Source organism: Dermacentor andersoni, chromosome 4 (genome assembly GCF_023375885.2).
Source record: "Dermacentor andersoni chromosome 4, qqDerAnde1_hic_scaffold, whole genome shotgun sequence".
Classification (NCBI taxonomy): Eukaryota; Metazoa; Arthropoda; class Arachnida; order Ixodida; family Ixodidae; genus Dermacentor; species Dermacentor andersoni.
The window spans coordinates 53,676,640-53,697,460 of NC_092817.1; the positions used below are offsets into that span (position 1 = coordinate 53,676,640).

The following is a 20,821-nucleotide window of genomic DNA, read 5'->3' on the forward strand; positions in this document are numbered from 1 at the left end:
TAGAGAAGCCGAACTGGATATAAGCTTGCAATAAGTGTTTACGGTTAATTGTTATTCATTATTCATGCATTTACTTTTCATATCATCACCATCGATTTATCCTTTTCCTTTTGTCTCCCTTTCCCCTTTCCCCAACGCTGAGTAGCAGGCTAGAACGTATTCGTTAAGGCCGACCTCTCAGTTTCTCCCTCATAATAAATCTCCCTCTTTTCTCAATGTGCAAAAGAATTAGAACAATAGTGAGACTGTTTGCTTTGCACGAAGTTACTCGTACATCGTTCTCGTGAAATAACGGATAATGAAACTGGTTCGTAAGGCAAGCAACTTCTTTCTTCGTGGAAAAAAAAAAAAAAAAAAAAACCTGTGCCGCGGCACACATTGCAAGTAATTTTTTTTCCTTCGCACCTCAAACATCACAGAACATTTGACGATTTGTCATTGCATTAAGAATGTCGCCCTTCACGGGCACTCGGTTGTAAAACAGTATTTGAACATCTCTTACTCTCCACGCATCCGTGCGTGGATGATTTCTCCGTAACAATATATTCGTGCGGACATTGATGAAATTGAGGCAAGCATAATTATGTTCCAGTGCTACTCTATTTCGCACTTCGTCAATAGTCAGAGAGGTGCCATGCGCACATTATTACCGATATTGGACAGCCTCGAACGGCGGATGATAAGAACGACCGAGCGAAACCACTCATTTCATTAAACTGTCCCGAGTTTTGTTATATTCATGCTACGGGTTCGCTTGAACCGTGACGAACAGCAGAAAAACTGATGCGCGCGCAACGTGCTTCATTTCCTCCCCCCCCCCCCTTTTTTTTTTGTATGTCAGCTTCGTCCAACTCTGCGTACCGAGACCTGTTTTCTTTCTCGCGATCCGTCAGTTGCGGACACTGCCACTGCTTATCGAGAAACAATGCCCCCAAATGGGCCGGTGGTACTGAGCAACTGGAAGAGCAGCCTGAACGCACTAGAAACCAGGCGTGTATGTATAGTGGTGCCGACTCTCCGCGTTCGAGCGGCACAGCGTCGCGCGCGTGCCACGTCGCTATCATTAGCATGCTCCGGTAGAGATCCCGTTCGCTTCCTTTCTTTTTTCTCGCGAAGTTGATCAATTATACAGAGGCGGAGCGTCGATCTTCGTATTGCCTCACTCCTGCTCTTCCTCCTTCCTTTTGCCTTCGCACGTTTCCGTTCCGCCTCGGTAGCGTTATTTATACATGCCAACGGTTAGCGTCTGTGCGTGTGTGTGGGCACGTTTCACGCGCGTTTTGTTACGCTCCGTGTTTGGCTTCCGAGTTTTATTTTGGTTTCCCTTTCTTGGGGGTCGGGCACGCGCGCCGTAACGCTCGTGCAATGGGCGCGTGCGCCTCTCGCTTTTCCGCAGGAGCGGCTTGTCGAGCTGGCTGGTGGAACCGTTATCTCTGACGTAACAGCGCGCTTCTACACGCTTCTCTCGTTGCGTGCTTGGCCCAAACCCCACCCGAAGTGTCGCTCGAATACGTTTCTACCGGCATTTCTTTTCTTTCTTTTTGACTCCCTAGTGTGCAAGTGCCTATCCGGAACCTCGACCACCCTCGAGCGCTAGTACATCTAGAACTTTCTCCTCCCCTCCCGGCTGCTTCCTCGTCCTTTCTCCGTTGTTTATTCTCATCGTTTCATTTTTTTTTCGCCAAGTTCTTGCGTATCTTTACGCTCTCGAACTAGGCGCGCATACGTACCGGAAGGGCGCCCGGAACAGAGGAGGGCGACTGCTCGAGGTGGTCGCGCGTGCATGTGGGCGCTCTAACGTGCCGTCTGCACTTCGCCAGCCACTTCGCTCGTTCCCCTCACTTTCGTCGATCCTTTTCCGCATACCTCCTCAACTACCTTACACTCCCTCTTTTCTCTGTTTTCCCCTTCTTCATCCACGCTCCGTCGGAGCTCAGCTTCCTGTCCCCCCAACCCCCAAAAGCTATTTTATTAGTAACGTGCAGTGTTCTGGGGACTTTGCGGGAGCCCAGCTAACTTGAGGAGAAATTCACTATACTTGGTGACAACCTAAAGATACAGTGGCAAAACACCGTCATTCCCCCCTCCTGCAGAGAATTCGTACCATAGTCGTCAGCAAATTAAATTCTTTCATTTCCGCGACGTCTGTCCAGAGACGAACCTCTTTCAATATCAGTGTCTCTCGAGAATTATGTTGTGTAGCGCGAAGCCACGGAGCGCGTGTGCAGTGCGGTTTTGTGGGATGTGTCCGTGCTTAATGGTTAGGTTGCCTCCGAGCACAGGCTGTTTGTGTGACAGAAATCGTCCTGAATCAATGACGGCTATAGATGTCATGTCGTGGCTCGAAGGCTTTTGAAGTGTTTTCTAAGACACGATGCGTTCACGGCCCGCCCAAAACATCGCGACACTCCACGGATGGTTTTCCTTTCTTTCTTTTTTGAAGAAGAAGAAAAAGTGCTCGAAAGCAGATCCCGTGTTCAGAAAACAATTTGTAGTTGTTATAGCGTGAAGTCGTATATCACTGCGCAGCCAGTGCGCGCATTCCTTTTGTACGAACCACGTGATCCCTTGTCTATATAAGTGCACTGTGAAATAAACGGTCATCATTTTGCTTGTTGGAATGCTGCCTGTCCGCGTTATTGCAGTAGTGTAAAGCTGTTAATAAGAACAGGCCCCGCTGTCCAGTGTTTACAACGAATATGTTGATAGCGGAGGCTGCCCACCGACGACAAAATATTCTTAAGAAGGGAAAACTTTGTAAATTCGACCACCAACGTAGATGAGTTTGGTTAATGAGACGTTAGCACAGGCGATTGAAGAACACGGGCATAACAAGTTTCTAAGGATTGGGCAAGTTGAAATCTTCCGCCACGTACGCCGTGGGTATCTCGCGCAAGTGGAACATCTGAACTATTCCACAGCAAATTGGGAGGCAGAGCACTCAACATTTTTGGGTGGTCGCCCTACCAAGTAGCAGTAATCGAGGACAATGCTACTTAGCCTCAATGGCCTCGTGAATACTAACCTATTATGTATGACATGGACGAATGCATATGAACACACGCAAGCCTCCCCACGACTGACTGCGTCTGTACGTACTCCTTTCTCTCAGTGGGTGCGACAACACCGTTATTTGGGGCTAATTGTGGATGATCGCATCTCTTGGCGTCCTGCCGTTAAATTTTTACGACGCAAATCTCACTCCCTCCTTAAGTATGTGGCCGCCTTGACTGCAAGAGGTGCTGGCTGCGACAAAACAACGGCTCTCCAGGTGTACCAGTCTTCTGTACTCTCAGGCATGACGTATGCGTCACCAGTCCTGGACATACCACCTAGTTTGATGGCCCAACTGGAACGAGATCATCACGTTGCCTTTGGACTAATGCTGGGGTTACCTCGTGAGGCGCAATCTGTTACATTACTCATTGAAGCGCATCAGTTACTCCTGAGGCTGGAAGCAGACCAGAAAGCTCCCTGATCAATGATCAATCGCTCCCTGATCGATTGATTCAGCGCCCGTTTTCTTGCATGAAAAAAAATGGCGGCATTATTTATCTACATCGCCGCTGGCATTTCTGAATATGCTGCTTCGTTTACACCGCCGCCTCCGAAAGATACAGCCAAACACGTATTCCTAATTTATCTCACAATCCCTCACATTCACAATAAGTCTGATATGTCTGTTTCGGCAATATTTCTATTGGCTCAGTCGCACATGTCCGAAAGATTTCCAGGTTGCCTTCAAGTATTCACAGATGCATCTGTACACAGCGACGGTCAAGGCGCCTATGGAGCTATTTTCTGCCCTCCGACTAAAGTACGGCGTATATTTCATATACCTCATCCTGCCTCGTCCACAACCGTGGAGCCAGCAGCGATTAATGTTGCACTGCATTACGTGAAAGAGGAGTTAACCATATCGAAGATTGCCATCTTTATCGACTCCCGCGCTGCCCTTAGCAGATTACAACGCAGTCAGATTGATTGACCAGTTGTCCGCTGCCTTATTGACTCTGCCAACAAAATTGCATGGCATGGAGTATCTCTCATTGCCCAACGGATACATTCACGCTTAGGGATCGCAGGAAATGAAGATTCTGGTGACTGGCTTAAAGTTTCGCTCGTAACGACTGTGTTTGCCCCGAAATTTTGTGAAAGCTTGATGACGCTTTCCTGCTGATTTGTCGCCCCCTACTCAAGCAGCAACTAGACCATCGCGTCGCAAATGAACGTTTCCGCCCCACCTTCGCGGTCGAGGCTTGCCTCGTCGCGCTAGAGCACAACTGCTTAATCTAAGGGCTGTCTGTACGAAAGCGTTCGAACGCTTATACCGGCAAGGATGTGTGGCCAATCCATCGTGTACGTCTTGCGGTTGATGCGAGACACTTCGCACCTGATATTGTAGTGTCCCGCTTGCATTGCGCAGCGCACGCCGCTAGTGAGGGGCTATCATCCCCTTGTCCTGCGGTGTACGACACTCAACGAATGTTTGTACCCCCAGTGGTTGTGCGTCTCGGCGCGATCAGGCGCATTGGGCTCTACATATTTTTTGAAAGAAACGAACTTAGGTTCTCATTTGTAGCTTATTTCTGTTTTCAGATGACAATACCTCAGACAATATCTCTTCTATTTTAACATACTTTAGTAGCGTGGCCTGCAGGGACCAGCCTTACTGTGGGTGACCTGCACTGCGTGTGTTCTCTTTAAATATTTGAGATTTTTCATCTTATTCTTTCGTTCCTCTTTCCTCCCCTTCTTCCTATCTTGACCTTCCGGTGGCCAGTTGCCAGCCTGTTCCTCGCTTTCCATTTCCTGTCAAGTGTATATTGTCACGTAGCAGTGACGGTGAAGAAAGAAGCAAAACTGGCAATGACGATACTTTCGTTTTATTGGGCGATAGAACGGCGACAGCAACGAACGCAGTCGGCGCCGGCTTTTATACACGAGTTCTCGAAGGTTCAAGAGTAATCGGTGGTGCCCGTGTGTCTTCCCGAACGTTCTACACAATTCGCGTCACACATGCAATCATATTGCAGAAGCTTCGGTGGCAACAGAACGATCGATAATATTCGAGAAACTTCCGATACGTGGGGACGCGTCCCGCGCTCAGCGATAACATTTGTTAGACGGTGAAAAGCGCTCACCAGTAAAAGATAAACAAGTCCATGTGTCAATACATGTTTTCAAAACTACTAATAATAGTAACACGCATGCACATATACACGCGCTTACACGCACACGCACACACACACATAGAAGCAAACAAAGAGCGTGCTATTGCGCTTTGTGAACGCGGGGAGAGCGGCCAATCAGAAGCCGTGCCTATGGGTGAACAGAGCACAGAGTTCCCGCTTTGGCCGGCGGCAGTCAGCGGCTTAACGTTACTTCCGAGCCAGAACGAACACGCGTGTTCACCTAGCGCGGCTGCCGCACTCTCTTTGCCGCGAGCAATCTCGCGCATAGTGTGCGTTTTCCAACTGCCGGCGCGCGGTTCGCCTGTTCAGATTTGGCAAATTTGCGCCGTTTCCGCCTCGCCAATTGAGCGTTCCTCCCTCTCCCTCTCTCTCCACCTCACTCTCCATCGCTCGCCGAGGAAAGAGCTTCGCTGCAGGAAGATTCCGCCACTCGGAAGAATGAAGCGGTGGACGAAGAGAAGGCCGGCGCGTTGGCTGCTCTCGCGGTCTCGATCTCATCTAAATTAATCACGCCGTTCCCGAGGGAGCCCGCCCGAGAACGGGAAATGGCCCCGCGATTGAAATTTAACGAATATTCGGCAGCACTATACTCGCCATGCTCGCGCACTCCCTGGGGGCCTTCCCTCGCCGCACTTAGCGCACATCTTGCTTCAAGCCTATTTGTTTATTTTCTTTCTTTTCTGTTCTTTTTTTTTTCGCACTTTCGCTCTTGAGGTGTTAAGGCGACAGACTAGGCTAGTGCGCTCTCATGTGCACCGCGTGCGCGCTCGTGCGCGAATTACTCAAATAAAAAGGTAATAAAGCGAGGCCGAACAATTTCTTTTTTTTTTATCGTAATCGCTCTATCTTTACTTTTGAGCTTTCATTTTCTTCTTCTTCTTTGCATTGATTAAGCGTTTACGACTTTACGACTTTCCAAGAGCCATTCCCAAACGGATCAGGCAGGTTAGGTGTCTTAGATTTTGTGCCAAGACGTGGGCAGAACTCCTTCGAAATGGACTTCATACGTCCCGGCGGCCGAAGTTTTCCTAGATTAACTTTTTTTTAAATCTTATTTTGGAGAAGCGTTTTTCTTCTTCATTACTGGCTGCCAAGAGGCATCGATCATTACCAATTTTTTATTGGAAGCACGTATACTCAAGTGGGCCGGCGCGTTTCTGCAAGTTCCTCATAATTTGTTATTTTTGCTTTGGACTAAATGACAAAACTGAAAGCTAATAAATTAACAAACGCTATAAAGTCAACTAAGGCCTTCGTTTGCAAGCAGGAGAAACAGAGAGAGAGAGAGAGAAATAAGATGGGAAAAGCAGGGGGGTTCACTGGAAGCGAGATGTAAATTCATAAGGTAATGAGGGACTAAAATTTCTCGTTTTCCTGACTTCTCTATACAGGTACAGTATTAGAATTGCAATAAGCAGCTGCGACTTCTGATTATTATTTGAGAAGTTAGGCTTAACTTTACCGAACAAATAGATGAGCGCGGTCGCGCTATTCCATGTCATATAAATGGCGAAGTCGCATATGTGCGGCGTGTTAAGTTGGCGCAGAGTGTCGTTAGTTGGAGCCCGTAAGAAAGCGTTTCACTCCGAGTGAAATTTGATTTGCGTCACGTGACACGCAGATGCGCATCGGCCTGCACACGGGCCTCGTGCTGGCGGGCGTCGTGGGCGTCAAGATGCCCCGCTACTGCCTCATCGGCAATGACGTCTCCCTCGCCAACAGGTTCGAGTCTGGCAGCATCGCCATGCACATCAACGTCAGCCCCACCACGCACAGGTCGGTGCAGAGTGGACGAACACCTCAAACATTTCAAAAGGATTTCGTGCTGCTCAAGCTGGCGCGGTTTTCTGCACATATAGTTTTCGGCAGCGCGAAGCAGACAATGCGCAACTGGTCTGTGTCCCGTCCTCTGTGTGTCGTCTGCTTCGTGCCGTTGAATAGAATGTACAAAAAAAAAAAACATTTTGTCAGAGTGCACCTTTGCTTGTTTCCTTTTTCCTTTATTTCTTTCTTTGTTTCTTTTTTCACGCTTAGGCCTGCTCACACTACAGTGACATCAAGCTATCTTTGTAACACGTAAAACAAGTTACTGCATTACATTTCAAGCGTTTTTTATGTCACTCCAAGAGTCAGAATGGTGGTGTATATGCAGGCTGGAAAAAGAGGTGCTGCTGTGAGGTTCGGTTACACCACAGTCGACGTCCGAAATTTGGTTTCATAATCACCCCTGTTTTCTGCTTTTGAATTTAAATGGATCAGTTTATAGCACGAAGCTTCACACGCAGGTCATTACGAAAGCTTCGCCAGATTTCTCACCCGCTTCGTCAATAAGTGAAGCTCTCTTGACATGCTTTTAAATAATTTCCCCGCGGACCCATTTGAACGCTATCATGCGTGAACGCACAGGTAAGAATGTGTAGCGTTTTACTTTTATTGAAGTTCACGTCGGCTTGCAATAAAAAAAATTATTTTGTATCATTTTTTTTTCATGAACTTTCAAATTCTGGCCATCGGTTTAGTTCGAAGCCGGGTTAGGTTTCAGTAAATACAGTAACTTAGTGTGGGCAATACCAATGGCTGTCCTCACTGACGTGTGCGTGTGCCTTAATACGAAAACTCGACTATTTTCTCTTTCTCGAAGAACAACAAAACACAATTCTTAAGCGATTCTTGAAATATCTTTGTCCGAAGATTTCAACTAAATGAAATTTGGTACTGGGCCTGACTTTATGTGTTTATTTGTCACCAGACCTTACGTTTACTTGCTTCTACGTGCCTTTTTTATTGTCGTTATTTTTGTGGTCTGTGTTCTGCTCAGTGGCGTCTTGTTTAATGCATTTTCATGTATGCTGTTGGTATTTTTGTTTATTCATTTCATGCGATGACGGGTAGCCGTTCATTCATGTACGCGCTAGCATTTTCCGACAGTTATGCATTAAATAAAATGTAAATTACAGAGGTAATGCATTCGCATGCTATTTTCGCCTACGCTCCGAATTTCACTAAGTAAGCGCTTTTATCTTTAATTAAGTTATATTTATTTTAGGTGTAGAAACATGGAAAGGTATACTAGGTCAGAGCCGGCTGTCCCAAACTTGCTAATTCGTTACCTGAGCAACAATAAAAAAGGAAAGGCAGAAAGAAAATATATTTGAAATAAAAAACTATACACGCACGAACTCAAGCGCACGAAAATTGTCTCTATGGGCACCAACACCGAAAGAACAGTCCAGTACCTAAAGTGCGGTCACTTGTTACACAGGAGCCTGCACAAGTCTTTCCATGTATACATGTATAGATACAACACAACCATTACATCAGCCTGTTAACAGAGAAGCAAAATTTAGAGAGAAGACAGAACCCGTGACGTCACTCATAGGCAGTACATAAACAGCTTTGTGCACAGCGTGCTGCAGCCCTGCCTTTGTTGGTGAACATGCAACCTGTCTATTTAGGACGAGTATTCTTTACACTGAAAATAACGCATGATCAGCAAATCTCTGCGCAATAAGTATTTTATTTCCATTGTGGGGCGTGGTTATTTGTCTGGTTGGTTGGTAGCCTTTCTAGCCATTACGAAAAACGATGTCTTCAGCGGTTCTTCGTAGCGGTGCTTCGCATCAACTGAAAATTAGTGGAAAACCTTTCGTCTAGGGAAATTCGGTGTGTTTTACATCGTTAAAGTAAGAGCAGCGCAATCGCTAAAGGGAAGTTGCTAAGTGTGTTTGATGCATTCCCTCCTAAGATACGGCACGCAAATCCCGAGAGCGTCCCTACATTCTAACATCCTTAGCCCGCGCAGTTAAAAGTGCATCGCGTTTAAACAACTCGCTGCAACGTCACCTGTCCTTTCCGAACGCCTTTTTAGCTATTAGTTTAAAAGGGAGGTCTCAAAACGCCATCGGCAATCGGCAACAGAAAACGCCGAGTTAGGAGCGGACACCTGTTACCCGAGTCGAGGACCCACCTCTGCTCTGCCGATCTCCCCTTTCCCCAACATCCGCCTTCCCGCTGGAATCTCGGAGCTCGTCGAGGCAAGGAAGCAGCCCTGCGGCCCTTGCCGGCAGTAGCAAGGCCAGCATTAGCTCGCTCCGATGCCTGCTGAGTAGGTGGAGACCCGGAGAGAGAGAGAGAGAGAGAGAGAGAGATGTAAATAAAAACCAAGAACGGAAGGAGGCAGCGCGCCGATGCGCAAGAGCGGAGCAACGCAACGTTGGCTCAGCGAGTCGCGTCGACGACGTCCGCTGATCCGTGCTCCGTTTCGCGGCTGCTGCGGTGCTGCCTCGGGCTGTGCCGTTCGGCGGGTAGAAACTTTACGCGGCGCTGAGCTTGTTCGCCTACCGTACCCCCGCCCCCCCCCTCTCCCTCCTCCGCCCTCTACTCGCCTTACTCGACCCCACCCGCTCGCCCACACGCCACCGCAACGCCGGCGTCCACGCGGAGCGCGCCTGCCCTAATTAAGGTTCCGCGAAGACCCGGCTCGCGGCCTGCCTGCTGACCCACGGTAATTAAACGCCCACTGGCGCACACAGACGCCATCGTATATACATCCATATATCAAATACACGCACACACGCAGGCACGCGTAGACTCGTGAACGCGTGGACACACGTTTCCCAGCAGGGACCCGAATCACAGAAGATAACAAACGGTGCAAAAGCAGCTCGTCCACATAGTTAGGATGATGGCCAATATGGGTGCCGCAAGTAAGACAAAGAATTTTGCATTAGTATCAAGGGAAATTAGGGTGGGCGAGAAACGGAAGAGATCTGTGCATACGTGGTGGCGTACCATAAACGGAAATGATTATCCAGGAGGACCGGCACTGCAGTTTCGTGGTTCGGGTCAGACAACAAATCAATTGGAGGGCGCGAGCGATTGCTAAGCTGATGTTGCTATCGTACGGAACGCAGGTGACGCGTACTGCGAGAGAAGCAAACAGCCTGTACAAAAAAAACGGAAAACATTGCTGGCCGAGAGAACACGTTCTCTTTTTTGTGTTAGTGCCAGCTTTCCTCTTGATGGAAATTTTTGTTTCCATCAAGAGGAAAGCTTTCCTCTTGATGTTTCCAGCGGCCATGCAAGACGCGCCAATGTGGCGCCTCTTGCATGGCCGCTGTGCGAAAGCATCACGTAAGTCAAATTTCCACGTCATAAGTTACATCTGGTGCTCGTATTAGGGTGCATTGCTGCTCACAAATGGAACAATAAGAACTTCGATAAAACATAAGAGATGTTGGTGTGTGGTGGAGCTGGGTCCATAGTCGGGAGATTCCGTAGAGAACGAACTCGACAAAATGCAAATCGCAATATTTAGCACCGTGGTTCCGATCCAGGTATCATGCTCGAAGTCTCACCCGTTCAATGATACGGGATACGGGGATTTCAATGCGAAATCGACAACTTCGGTACCGCCAGCCTTTCTTTTGTGTTCTGAACAACGCTGCCTTCTCTGCTCAAGAAACAATTTGTTGGCGTCTTACAGTGCGCGCGCTCTTTATTCCGGTGCAGTTGAGGAATGGGGGGAGCGTTGTCCGAGACAATTCGGTGTGCTCTATTAGCGTCATGCTGTGTGGATTTCTACACAACTGTCCAAATATCACGCGTGGTCTCTCGCAGGTTACTGGTGCACACCGAAGGCTTTCGATTCGAAGCCCGGCCCCGCGAGTGCTTGCCGGACGGCTTCCCGGAGCACATCAAGGGGACCTGCCACTTCCTTAAGGGATTCTTCCACCCCAAACTGGACCCGGCCGAACCACTGGACGTACACATACGAAAGGCCCAGCGCGAGCTGCGAATGGATGCCTCGCAGACTTGGCTCGCCTGAACGGGCGGCACGCGACGCGGTTATGGGACACGAAGGAATTGCCGATCGCCTTTCTTTTTACGAGCACTGCCGACGATGGGTGGGCCTGAGATGTGCGCGTGGACTGTGCTGCATAGCCGAGGGGACGCGTCCAAGCGTCGGAATTCAAGGGCACGCAGAGCGGGAACGTTCGGAGCGTTGACGCTCAATGAGACTTGCTCAAAGTGTGCGCTGTTGCGGGACGCAACTGCGCTGACAGTGGCCGTCGCGTTCGGATTCCAGCGCGCGTTTACGCACACGTTGGTGGTCCGGTGCGTGAGGGCGCTAACAACCGTCGGCTAAAAGCAAAGCCAGGTTCGCTCTAAGCATAAATGTAGAAAAATAATTCACGCCCGGTAGGGCATGGCATGTTTGTTTCAAGTGCGTTGCTGTGTCAATTGCTGCAGACTGTGTGTGCGTGTTTCTTTTTTTTTTTTAATTTTATGGATTACTGTAGAACGTCCCAAAGCGTGCGTGTACCCGAAGCACGCGTAAGCAGTTTTGGCATTGCGTCGTGGATTCGACTCCAGTCGCATACGTGAAACTTAAGGACCCTCAAAAAAACTTGCGAATTCATCAGTATATTCCGAAGCGGAACTATCCTTGGCATTGTTCTCGAGGAAGCCGCAATGTTGACGGACGAAGACAAAACATTGTGACAACGTGGAACGACAGCTGGTGATATCGGCTCAGTTTCATATGTCGAAAGTGTCGTTCACCTGCAGTAGAGCTTATGTCAGGGCAAGGGAAGGCTACCCAGCAAGTTTTGTGAAAGTAAACGCCGATGCAGTGTTTTATGTGTAGCGTTACCGGTCCCCAAGCACTTAGCTGGTATTAAAATCGCTGCAATTTAGCATTACGCTCTTTCATATCAGAGCAGTTTACTATGTGGGAATAAAAATTGATAACGGAACCAGTTGGCCATAGAAGAGAAAACTAATAAGTACGATACATCGCTTTTATTGGGTTGTACTGTCTGCTTCTCGTCAAGTCGCTGAAATTATCTTCTGTACACCATTGTTCCTTATAAAGTGATGATAATTATGAACTCTGGCTTCATATCGGCTGGTCCTAAAAGCGCTCTCTTACATCATTTGCTGTATCTCAGGTGATCACGGGGAATAACAAATTGAATGCAATTTCTTATTGAACAGTAACAAAGGCAACAACTCCCAAACAGGAGGAAATTATCGTATTTCAGATGTGTTTAAAGAGGGCTGTTATCGTTGTTCCTGTTTCCGAAATTTATTTATTTTTTCTTCAACTCCAGCAGCGGAATGGGGGAGGGGCTGATTCTCACGGTAAAAAAGTATATGAGGCGCTTTATTGTCAACATTCATGCTGTCAATAGAGCGCTGAAAGCAAAATACAGAGAACATAATAGCAGTAGGCTCAGATTTCGTTTTTAATTTTTACTAATGTAGGCTAAGCCTTTAGCTCTGCGCGGCTTTGTTTTAGCAAGCATCTAAAGAGCAAGATGGTTGTACATTCCTTTTCTTTTTCGGGAAGATTTCTACGTAGGATAACGTTACCGACTAGTTTGTTATCGCTGTTGACATGAAATGTTCGCTGTTGTTGTCTTGGTAATTGCACGTGGCCAGTATTGCAATTAGCAGTTAGAAACGAAACGCACTTGTTTGGTGAACGTCGCGCACGAAGGAAGACTAGTGTTTTAGCATGTTGGTAGTGACGTCTATGGTGTAATTCGTATGTTGAGCATCCGCCACATAATTGACAGGGTTTCGAGTGTGATGCTTGAAAAGCTTTCAGCTGTTTGTGTGCGTGTCCATTTCATACCGTGGCAGCTGCCAGCTTTATTGTTCCGGAAAGTCGGAGTATTTCATTGCGTGCATTTTGAATACTTAAGATTTGGTATGACCGTAAGCACATGTTACCACTGAGGAACCCCGTCACATCTTATCCCGCTCGCCGATATCTGTTCACGGGCTTCGTCGTTTACGGTGTATGTTTCATTACAGCGGATCATGGTCATTGCTCGCCACTGGGCTCCTGCGCGTTCACTGCAATTATAAACGCTAAACTTTTCTGTGTTTCCTCCGTTTGCAATAGTTATATTCACTGAAGCATTGCCATTGCGCAGTGGCCAGTAAACGCATCGGTATTTTTTTTTTCGCTGTTTATTCGAAATACGACTAGATTCCTCAGGATCGAGAGCTAGGTGATCGTAAAATCAACCATTTCGCAAGTTCAATAAATTTTCGTGTTATTAATATTTGGTTATGCTATGAAATTTTTGCCAAACAGTTACAAGGTATGACCGATAGAGCTCATGTCGTAAGTGTTCAGGAGGCTGTTGTAGAGTTGATGCATGGAAGAAATTGGTCTAATAAAATATGAAAAATGCTCCATGTCTTCTTTTTTTTTTTCCTGGACAATGAAAACATCTGTCAGCAAAGTAGGATATATCCGTGATTAATGGTTCCACGCGTAGCATCAACAGCTTCCATCGGTTACACTCAGTGAGGAGGCTCGTACACCTGCGGCTATTTCTGACATTACATTTTGTGATGTTGAATAGGCTTTCGTGTTTGCAGGCCAGGGCACTTATTTCGTTGAACATCTAGAAAGAAACAGACAACACATGGTCCGTAGTTCGAACGTAGTCACATTAAGGGGTAAAAATCAAACTTGGCGGGACGACGGAACATGCCTCCGGCCTTTGCTTACTGCCAATATTTTCGCCTAGCCCAACTTTCACGCCTAGCTTTCTATATTACATTGCGGTGATGATGATGCGGACGTTGGAGTGTGAGACGCTCTGAACGAGATGCAATAAAACTCCGACGAGCTTATATTAAAAGAAAAATAAGTTAAAATACTTAAAGCTTTAGGATCTCAGAGTGCAGGCAAAGAACTACCCATCTGTAGTACTGAACAGACCATCATAATTTTAAATCTATATGCTCATCTTTCGTTCTTTTTTAATTTGAAGACGTATGGGAGCGATGTTACAGCCTTTGAATAGACAATCTACTAAAAACAAATTTCATTCGTTTTTTTTTCTTTCTTCGCAGACAAGAGTGATCTGGTCGGTTCTTCTGTTCTTTCATTTTCTGTAGTACCGCGGCCGCAAGGTTTGAAAAACTAAATCGCAGCCTACATTCCTGCCATTCAGAGCACGTGTTGAAGAACACACCGCCAGTATGGCGAAGGAGGGATTACTGCACTCAAGAACGCCATGTAACAATTTAATTTTGGCAGGTCGTAGAACATTTTAAACAGAGTGCCATAAACGTGAAACTGAGCATTGGGAGAAAATAAGAAAAGAAAGAGAGGGAAGAACTACAAAATACTTATTTTTGAAAGAGAATGGGACATACAGAAGACAGAAGAGGGGTACCCACGTTTGCATTAATAATGCACTTACACAAGCAATTCGTAAAGATTTTGTGTACCTCACAACGGGCGCTGACTCCCTATCAGATTGGCAGACACTACTAATTCACTGACATTCCCTTTCACACGTGTTACAGGATTATTACTAATGAAACGAATACTCTTGCAGCCCAAGAGAAAAAGAAATATTCGTTTTCATTGTAGCGCACTACGTGCACGCTTACAATAGAAGATTTTTGTCTCCCGCGAAGTAAGCGCGAAGTGGTGCGCCTCAGTACCTCGCCGAACATGCATCAAGCTGAAAAAAAAAATGTCATTTAGTCATTTTAGTCTAATCGCCGTAGTTAACTGGTTAGAACACCTGGATTGCAAAGGAACAGTCGTGAGTTTGAACCTCGCCATGGACAAAGATAATATGCGATTATCATTGTTCGGGAACTTCACCCAGTTTGCGGCATGTTTGTGCGTCTGCTTGTTTGTCGAAATCTAACGCCTTTCCCGCTAACATGAGTTATTGGGTAGTTCATTGTCTAATGAGTTGGGCAACGGGCGGCTGTGCAGAGGAAACAGGGCTCGAAACCAAGCGTGGGACCAACTTGGACCACTGGGTGTATGCGACGCTTTAATGAACCTCTTTCACGCCAAATGGGGTCGCTGGATATGTGCCACTAGGTACGCGCAGTTCTATAATGAACTTCTGTGACGTCGACTTGGGTCGCTGTGTGTGTACCAGTGGGTATGTCTCGCTCTTCGACAAAAACAAAAAAAAGAAGAAGAAAAAAAAAACTTTAAACTGTATTTGATGCTGGGCGGCATCGAAACCCCACAATATATGTTCAAACAATCTTGTCTGAATGTATATTCATACACGCTCCGTGGACGGGCTTCGCGGCGCACCGTTAGATGGCGCAGCGTGTGCAGTGGGAAGCGCGAGCCATGTTGCATACACGCATGACGCGCCGCCTCGGTGTTGGCTCTACGTTGTGTCGCTACATCGTTTCAATGGTAATCGCATTGACGTCAACATTCATCCTGAGGTGGGTTTTGCCGGAGCCTCTTTAATGCGAAAGCATTAAATGGTTCATGAGGCGGAAAATCCTGCGTTGTCGGCGTCGGCGTGACCACACGATGGTCCAAGAAGGCTATGAATCTTCGACCATTGGTGGGAGTCGAATCCACGAACGTTGGTGTTAATTAGGGCACAGTTAATTAAGAAATACTTAGTACACATAACCGCACAACCTTTGGTGTTAAGGGAAGCTTAATTAGGGTACAGTTAATTGACGCACTCGAACCCACAACCTTTGGTGGGAGTCGAATCCATGACTTTGCGTTGTGCGCACCTTGTGACGAACACCGTTAGGCACTTGACGTCGCGGCGCTTCCGCTGACATAGCCGCTTGAATCACGTGATTCCGCCAGTGGCGCCACCGGACGTCGCTGCGGTTCTGCTGACGTGGCCGCAATGCTTTCGCATTCATCCACGTAGGGATAACTAAGTGCACCTTGAAGCGCCCCTTTTTTTTTCCTTTTTTGAAGCTTTGTGCAGCGCGATTTAAGATGTCAAACTTATCCTTGAGAGCGGTCTTGAGTTGCCTGTGATAAATGCGCTTAACATTAAATGAAGCCCATAGATGCACATGAGCGAATCATGTGAATTGAGAACACGCGCCCGCTTGGCAACGATGACAATGAGAATCCAGTATTTTGTGAATACCGAAGCTCTGTTCATTATATTCACCCGCCGTGGTTGCTCAGTGGGTATGGTGTTGGGCTGCTGAGCACGAGGTCGCGGGATCGAATCCCGGCCACGGCGGCCGCATTTCGATGGGGGCGAAATGCGAAAACACCCGTGTGCTTAGATTTAGGTGCACGTTAAAGAACCCCAGGTGGTCGAAATTTCCGGAGTCCTCCACTACGGCGTGCCTCATAATCGGAAATTGGTTTTGGCACGTAAAACCCCATAATCTAATCTAATCTGTTCATTATATTAAAGAAAAACCGGCTATATAACGCATTCACCTTAACATAATATAATGGAGATGCAATGTACATGTTCGAATCTATGTGAAGCGAAGCTAGGGAATCGATTAATCAAATGCTTGAAAATTAAAACAACCCGTCCAGGATGAATTTTTCTTCACTGCGAAGCTTTCTTTTTGAGAAACACGTATGGGTTTCCTTTGTAGCTTCTTGCTGTTATCCGCTGGTTGAAATTTTTTTTTCCTTCCGCGAACATTCTTGCGAGCGTCCGCTGAATTGATTTTCCTTAATGACAAAATGCCATAATTTGCCCATTTCAAACTTGCCTCCACGCATGTGCTCTTGCGCACCCGGGCCACTCAATGTTACACACGTGGCTATCATCTGAAAAAACTAGTTGACGTTGGCACGGCGAAAGTGTGCGCACGATTCGGGCCCAATGGATAGAGCATCGTGTTGATGTGTTGGGGGAACTAGGTTCGGTCCCACCGTCGGGTACATGACTAGTTTTTTTTTCTTCCTTATGTATGAACCATTCAGCAGGACAGCAGCCCCCGGCAGCCACGATCGGGAAACTCCCGGTGGGTTCAAAACTAAACATTCGCTTCAAAACGCATAGTAGATGCGTTAGACCAGAACTGGCGTTCGTTGCAACCCCCGCTGGTGCGCCCACGATGCTCATGTTGACTGCATTTACTGCATGTGTTATAAGTGTATAGGAAGATAGAGGTCCGAGCGGCGCGAAATGTGCAACGCAGAACACTCCTCATATCTCACGGCACATTTATTATTGTGGCAGGAACGTCTATACCTATGACGGTGCAGCACTATCCCAACCTTGTCATCGCGAAACTTTCGATAAGAAGCCGCTGCTTTTATGGGCGTCTTTGTGCTTTCTGAGAACGTCTGGTTTGCACGAGTGGCTTTTACTCAATCACTGTCTGTGCACGTCTCTATGCCCTCTCTCTCTCCCTTCTCTCTCTTCCCCTTCTCCCTTCTCCCAGCGTAGGGTAGTCAACCAGACTGGTTAGCTACTTGACTGGTTAACATACCTGCCTTCCTTACATCTTGATGTGCTGATGTTTTTCAGAATTGATACCAATGCCAGAACACATAACCTAGCGAGCAGTGGTAGGAAAATGGTAGGCACGCGATGAACACTCGCGGTGACATCTCCGATCACTTATCACAAGACAAGAGTTTCCAAGACCTGAGTTTGGCGTGTTAGATGTCCAGATAAGAAAGGCGAACATTGCCGAAATTGAGCTTGGCAAAGCTCGGCGCGCAACATCAGGTGAGTGATGAACAACGGGTCTTGGTCGTTCTTGTCATTTGCCATCTTGTTCTGTGTGCTTTTTTTTTTTTTGAGGATTAGTAGGTAGTATCACGTCACCGATTAGTTTGTTTTCACTGTTTACATGATATTTTCGCTGTTGTTGTCGTGGTAATTGCAGGTGGGCAGTATTGCAATTGGCTGACATTGAGATCTCAATGCTAAAATCGCCAGCATCTCATAAAGCTCGTTTCTCTCTCTCTCCCTCTCATCCCATCTTTTTCGCATCCCTAGCGGCCGATGTCGCTGACACTAACGAGATAAATAAAAGGGTCGTAGCGCCCACCGGCCGCTGTAAGGTGCCTATAGCGTGACGACAGCGCACAACCGCTAGCATTCTTCCGCTTGTTTTTTTCCTTCCGAGCAACGACCGCTTATTAATCATATCAAACTCTAGTGTGGCTGCTCCTCTCTTCTGGAACGCTTACCCACGTCAGTTGAGCATGGTTGAAGTCACCGTCTTGATAGTTATCGAACTCGACAATATGAGAGTCGAAGACTGACGCCCAAGAGGGCTCGCTTTGCGCCCTTACCTTGGCGCCTCTCAGTCGCACCCCCACGAGGCAGCAATCTAAGCCAAGCGAAGCGCGGATCCTGCTTCGATAACGACGCATGCTCTGCCGCGAGCCGAGCGATGCAGGTCGGTCCGTGGTGACCGACCGCTGGAGCGTGCGCAAAAAAAAAAAAAAAAAAGTGCACAGCGGGAAGCCGATGCTTGTTAGCGTCGGGTCGGGCGATTCTCTTTAACGGAAAGGGATCCACGTGAATAGTGGCCGTGCTCGGTGCACGAGAAGGCTTCCACTGTCAGACTCGCACGTGTGGAAGTAGCGCAGGATTAACGTTGGTGGCCATATAGCGCTTCGTTTACCTCGGCTAATTCGTGAGTGGCCGAGCAACGCGGTGTTTAACAAGGCGAACAAGAAAGCCAAGTAAGCCTTTCATTAGCCTGGCCATCCTCATCCCGCTGGCCCAACGTAAAACTTTAACTATAAAGTTTCATCGCATCTCTCTGCCCCTCCCCCAGTACAGGTAGCCAACCAGATATAATCTCTGGTTAACTTCCCTGTCTTTCCTTTGCCGTTCTCTCTCTCTCTCTCTCTCTCTCTCTCTCTCTCTCTCTCTCTCTTAAATTTAAGAAGATCACCGTGTTAAGTGGCGCAGAAGTTATGACGTGATGTCACGAGGACACGGGTTCAAGACCCGGCCGGACCGGTAGCATGTAAGAACGGTTATGTACTTTCGTTAAGTCGTACGTTGACAGAACCGCGGGTATCGAAAATCAGTAAGAAGCCCTCCAGTACGGTGTCCAGCGCAATTTTTTGCTTTCTGTCGTTAATGTTGTTCAGTTAACCAAAATCCCTTGTGAAACGTATGGTGCAATACCCCCCCCCCCCCTTCCCCCCTTTTATTTTTGAAGCTAGGGAACTTCGTCACTGTAACGTCGCATTCCTGGGAATTGCTGATTTAAAATATTATAATTCGGTGACAGCGTATAGTGAATAGGGTGTCCCAGCTATTAGCCAAGCTATATAAAAAAAAGAAACATGAAAAAAGCGTGCTGGAAAGTACGATTATGAGACCTACGCTGTTCGGTTGGCAAAGGTCTCACGACCGTTCACCGTAGGTCTTATAATCGTATCTTGCCCCGTATTTCAATCTTTCTTTTCTTTGAACAGTTTGGCTAACATTAGCTGGGACACCCTATACACTGATGATTAACAGCATTATAAGGGGGTGCGTATATTTACATAAATCAGCGTTTTGCGTAGCGCTAGGCATCAAACTATAATCCGGCCAAAATCTTTTTTTTATTTTTTAACTAGGAGGCGTTGTGAAAAAATCATCACAGATGTGGCGATGGTCGTCATGACAACGGGTGAGAACATCATCAGCTAGACCTAGTAAACTCACTTGCACGCCTTCTTACTACTTTCTTACTCCAGCCGTTCGTGCAGAACATAATTACGCGACAGATGTGTCCTGCCTGACATACCTATTCTCGTTTCCGCTTCGTCGGTTCGACAAAGAAAGAGAGAGAGAGAGAGAGAGATTTACTGATCGAACCAAGAGTGAACCCTCTGCATATATTCAAAGCGCCAATGGCGCACATGGTCATTTGAAATTCTAATGAACTGGAACATTAATTCTCGAGCATATTCTGAATTGATACCAGCTGCAGCCGAGATCGAACTAATCCAGTAAACTTTTTTCTTTGTTACGCTCTCCTCGTTTTCATGGCAAACGTTGACTTGTACTAATGTTTGCTTACTCACTTGACGTTAGAAGAAGAAGAAAACGTCGAATATTACTTTTTAGAAAACCTGGCCTTGTATTCCTTTCCCCGAGAGGTCAAATTTTATTGTTTCATTTTTTTTTTATTCAGCAGTATACGCTTTCCTGAATGTTCGTTGTGCTGCGTTCAAGTCTCCATCTCGCTTTCGAACATTCCTCAGCGCACTATACCGGTCAAAAGAGTACAATGACCGTTAGGATGTTTCTAACTCACTTCTTGTGCGCTTATTCATGCGGCATGTCATACAGCTGGCTGAGCACAGAGAAAGGCGCACCCGCATTGCTTTAGGCACCTCTGTAAAATATGCAGTTGAGGGCGTCTTACGGCGGCCGAAATACCGCTATATGAGGTTTTCTGAGTGGTCACTTATTCAAATCGACCTAGTCATTAAATGAACAGAAAGGTAAGTCGGACTACGTTAATTACGTAAAATATCAAGCAATGCGGCCTGGTTCATGCGTACTTGGTCAGTCCAAGCTGTTACACACGCTGCTGTATTATCAATTTTTGAGTTCGTAGATTGTTGCTTGATCTTTGTGGCAGACCTCACTGCAGCTTCAATGCCGAACGACGCATATTGATCCGTTATGCGGTGACTAACTCTATGCCGCACTGAAAGGCAGACAAAACAAAAGGCCTTGTTGAACATAACGATGGACAGGTTAGGCTGTTCACGGAGGGCTTCGAACCCCATGGATTCTCTTACCAGAATACTGATTTGACGTATGTGATGGCGCTAAAGCCCTTGAGCGATGTAAGCACGCATCCTATGTTGTGTCATGACCGTGTCACGACTGGGAACCTCGTGGCAGGCA

At 47.0% G+C, this 20,821-nt stretch overlaps 1 protein-coding gene across 2 annotated transcripts in view; it reads left to right on the forward strand.

Moving 5' to 3' along the window:
• Positions 1 to 13,405, forward strand: part of Gycalpha99B (guanylate cyclase 1 soluble subunit alpha 2) — a 165,126-nt gene extending 151,721 nt beyond the window's left edge. The window contains exons 9-10 of one of the 2 annotated variants that reach the window (XM_050184343.3): positions 6,817 to 6,971; positions 10,815 to 13,405. In XM_050184343.3, the coding sequence (XP_050040300.1) occupies positions 6,817 to 6,971; positions 10,815 to 11,022 (363 nt within the window). In that variant the 3' untranslated portion in view covers positions 11,023 to 13,405. The remainder of the gene's footprint in view (positions 1 to 6,816; positions 6,972 to 10,814) is intronic. The other variant, XM_055073773.2, reaches the window with a different exon arrangement.
• The last annotated feature ends 7,416 nt before the right edge of the window (positions 13,406 to 20,821 follow it).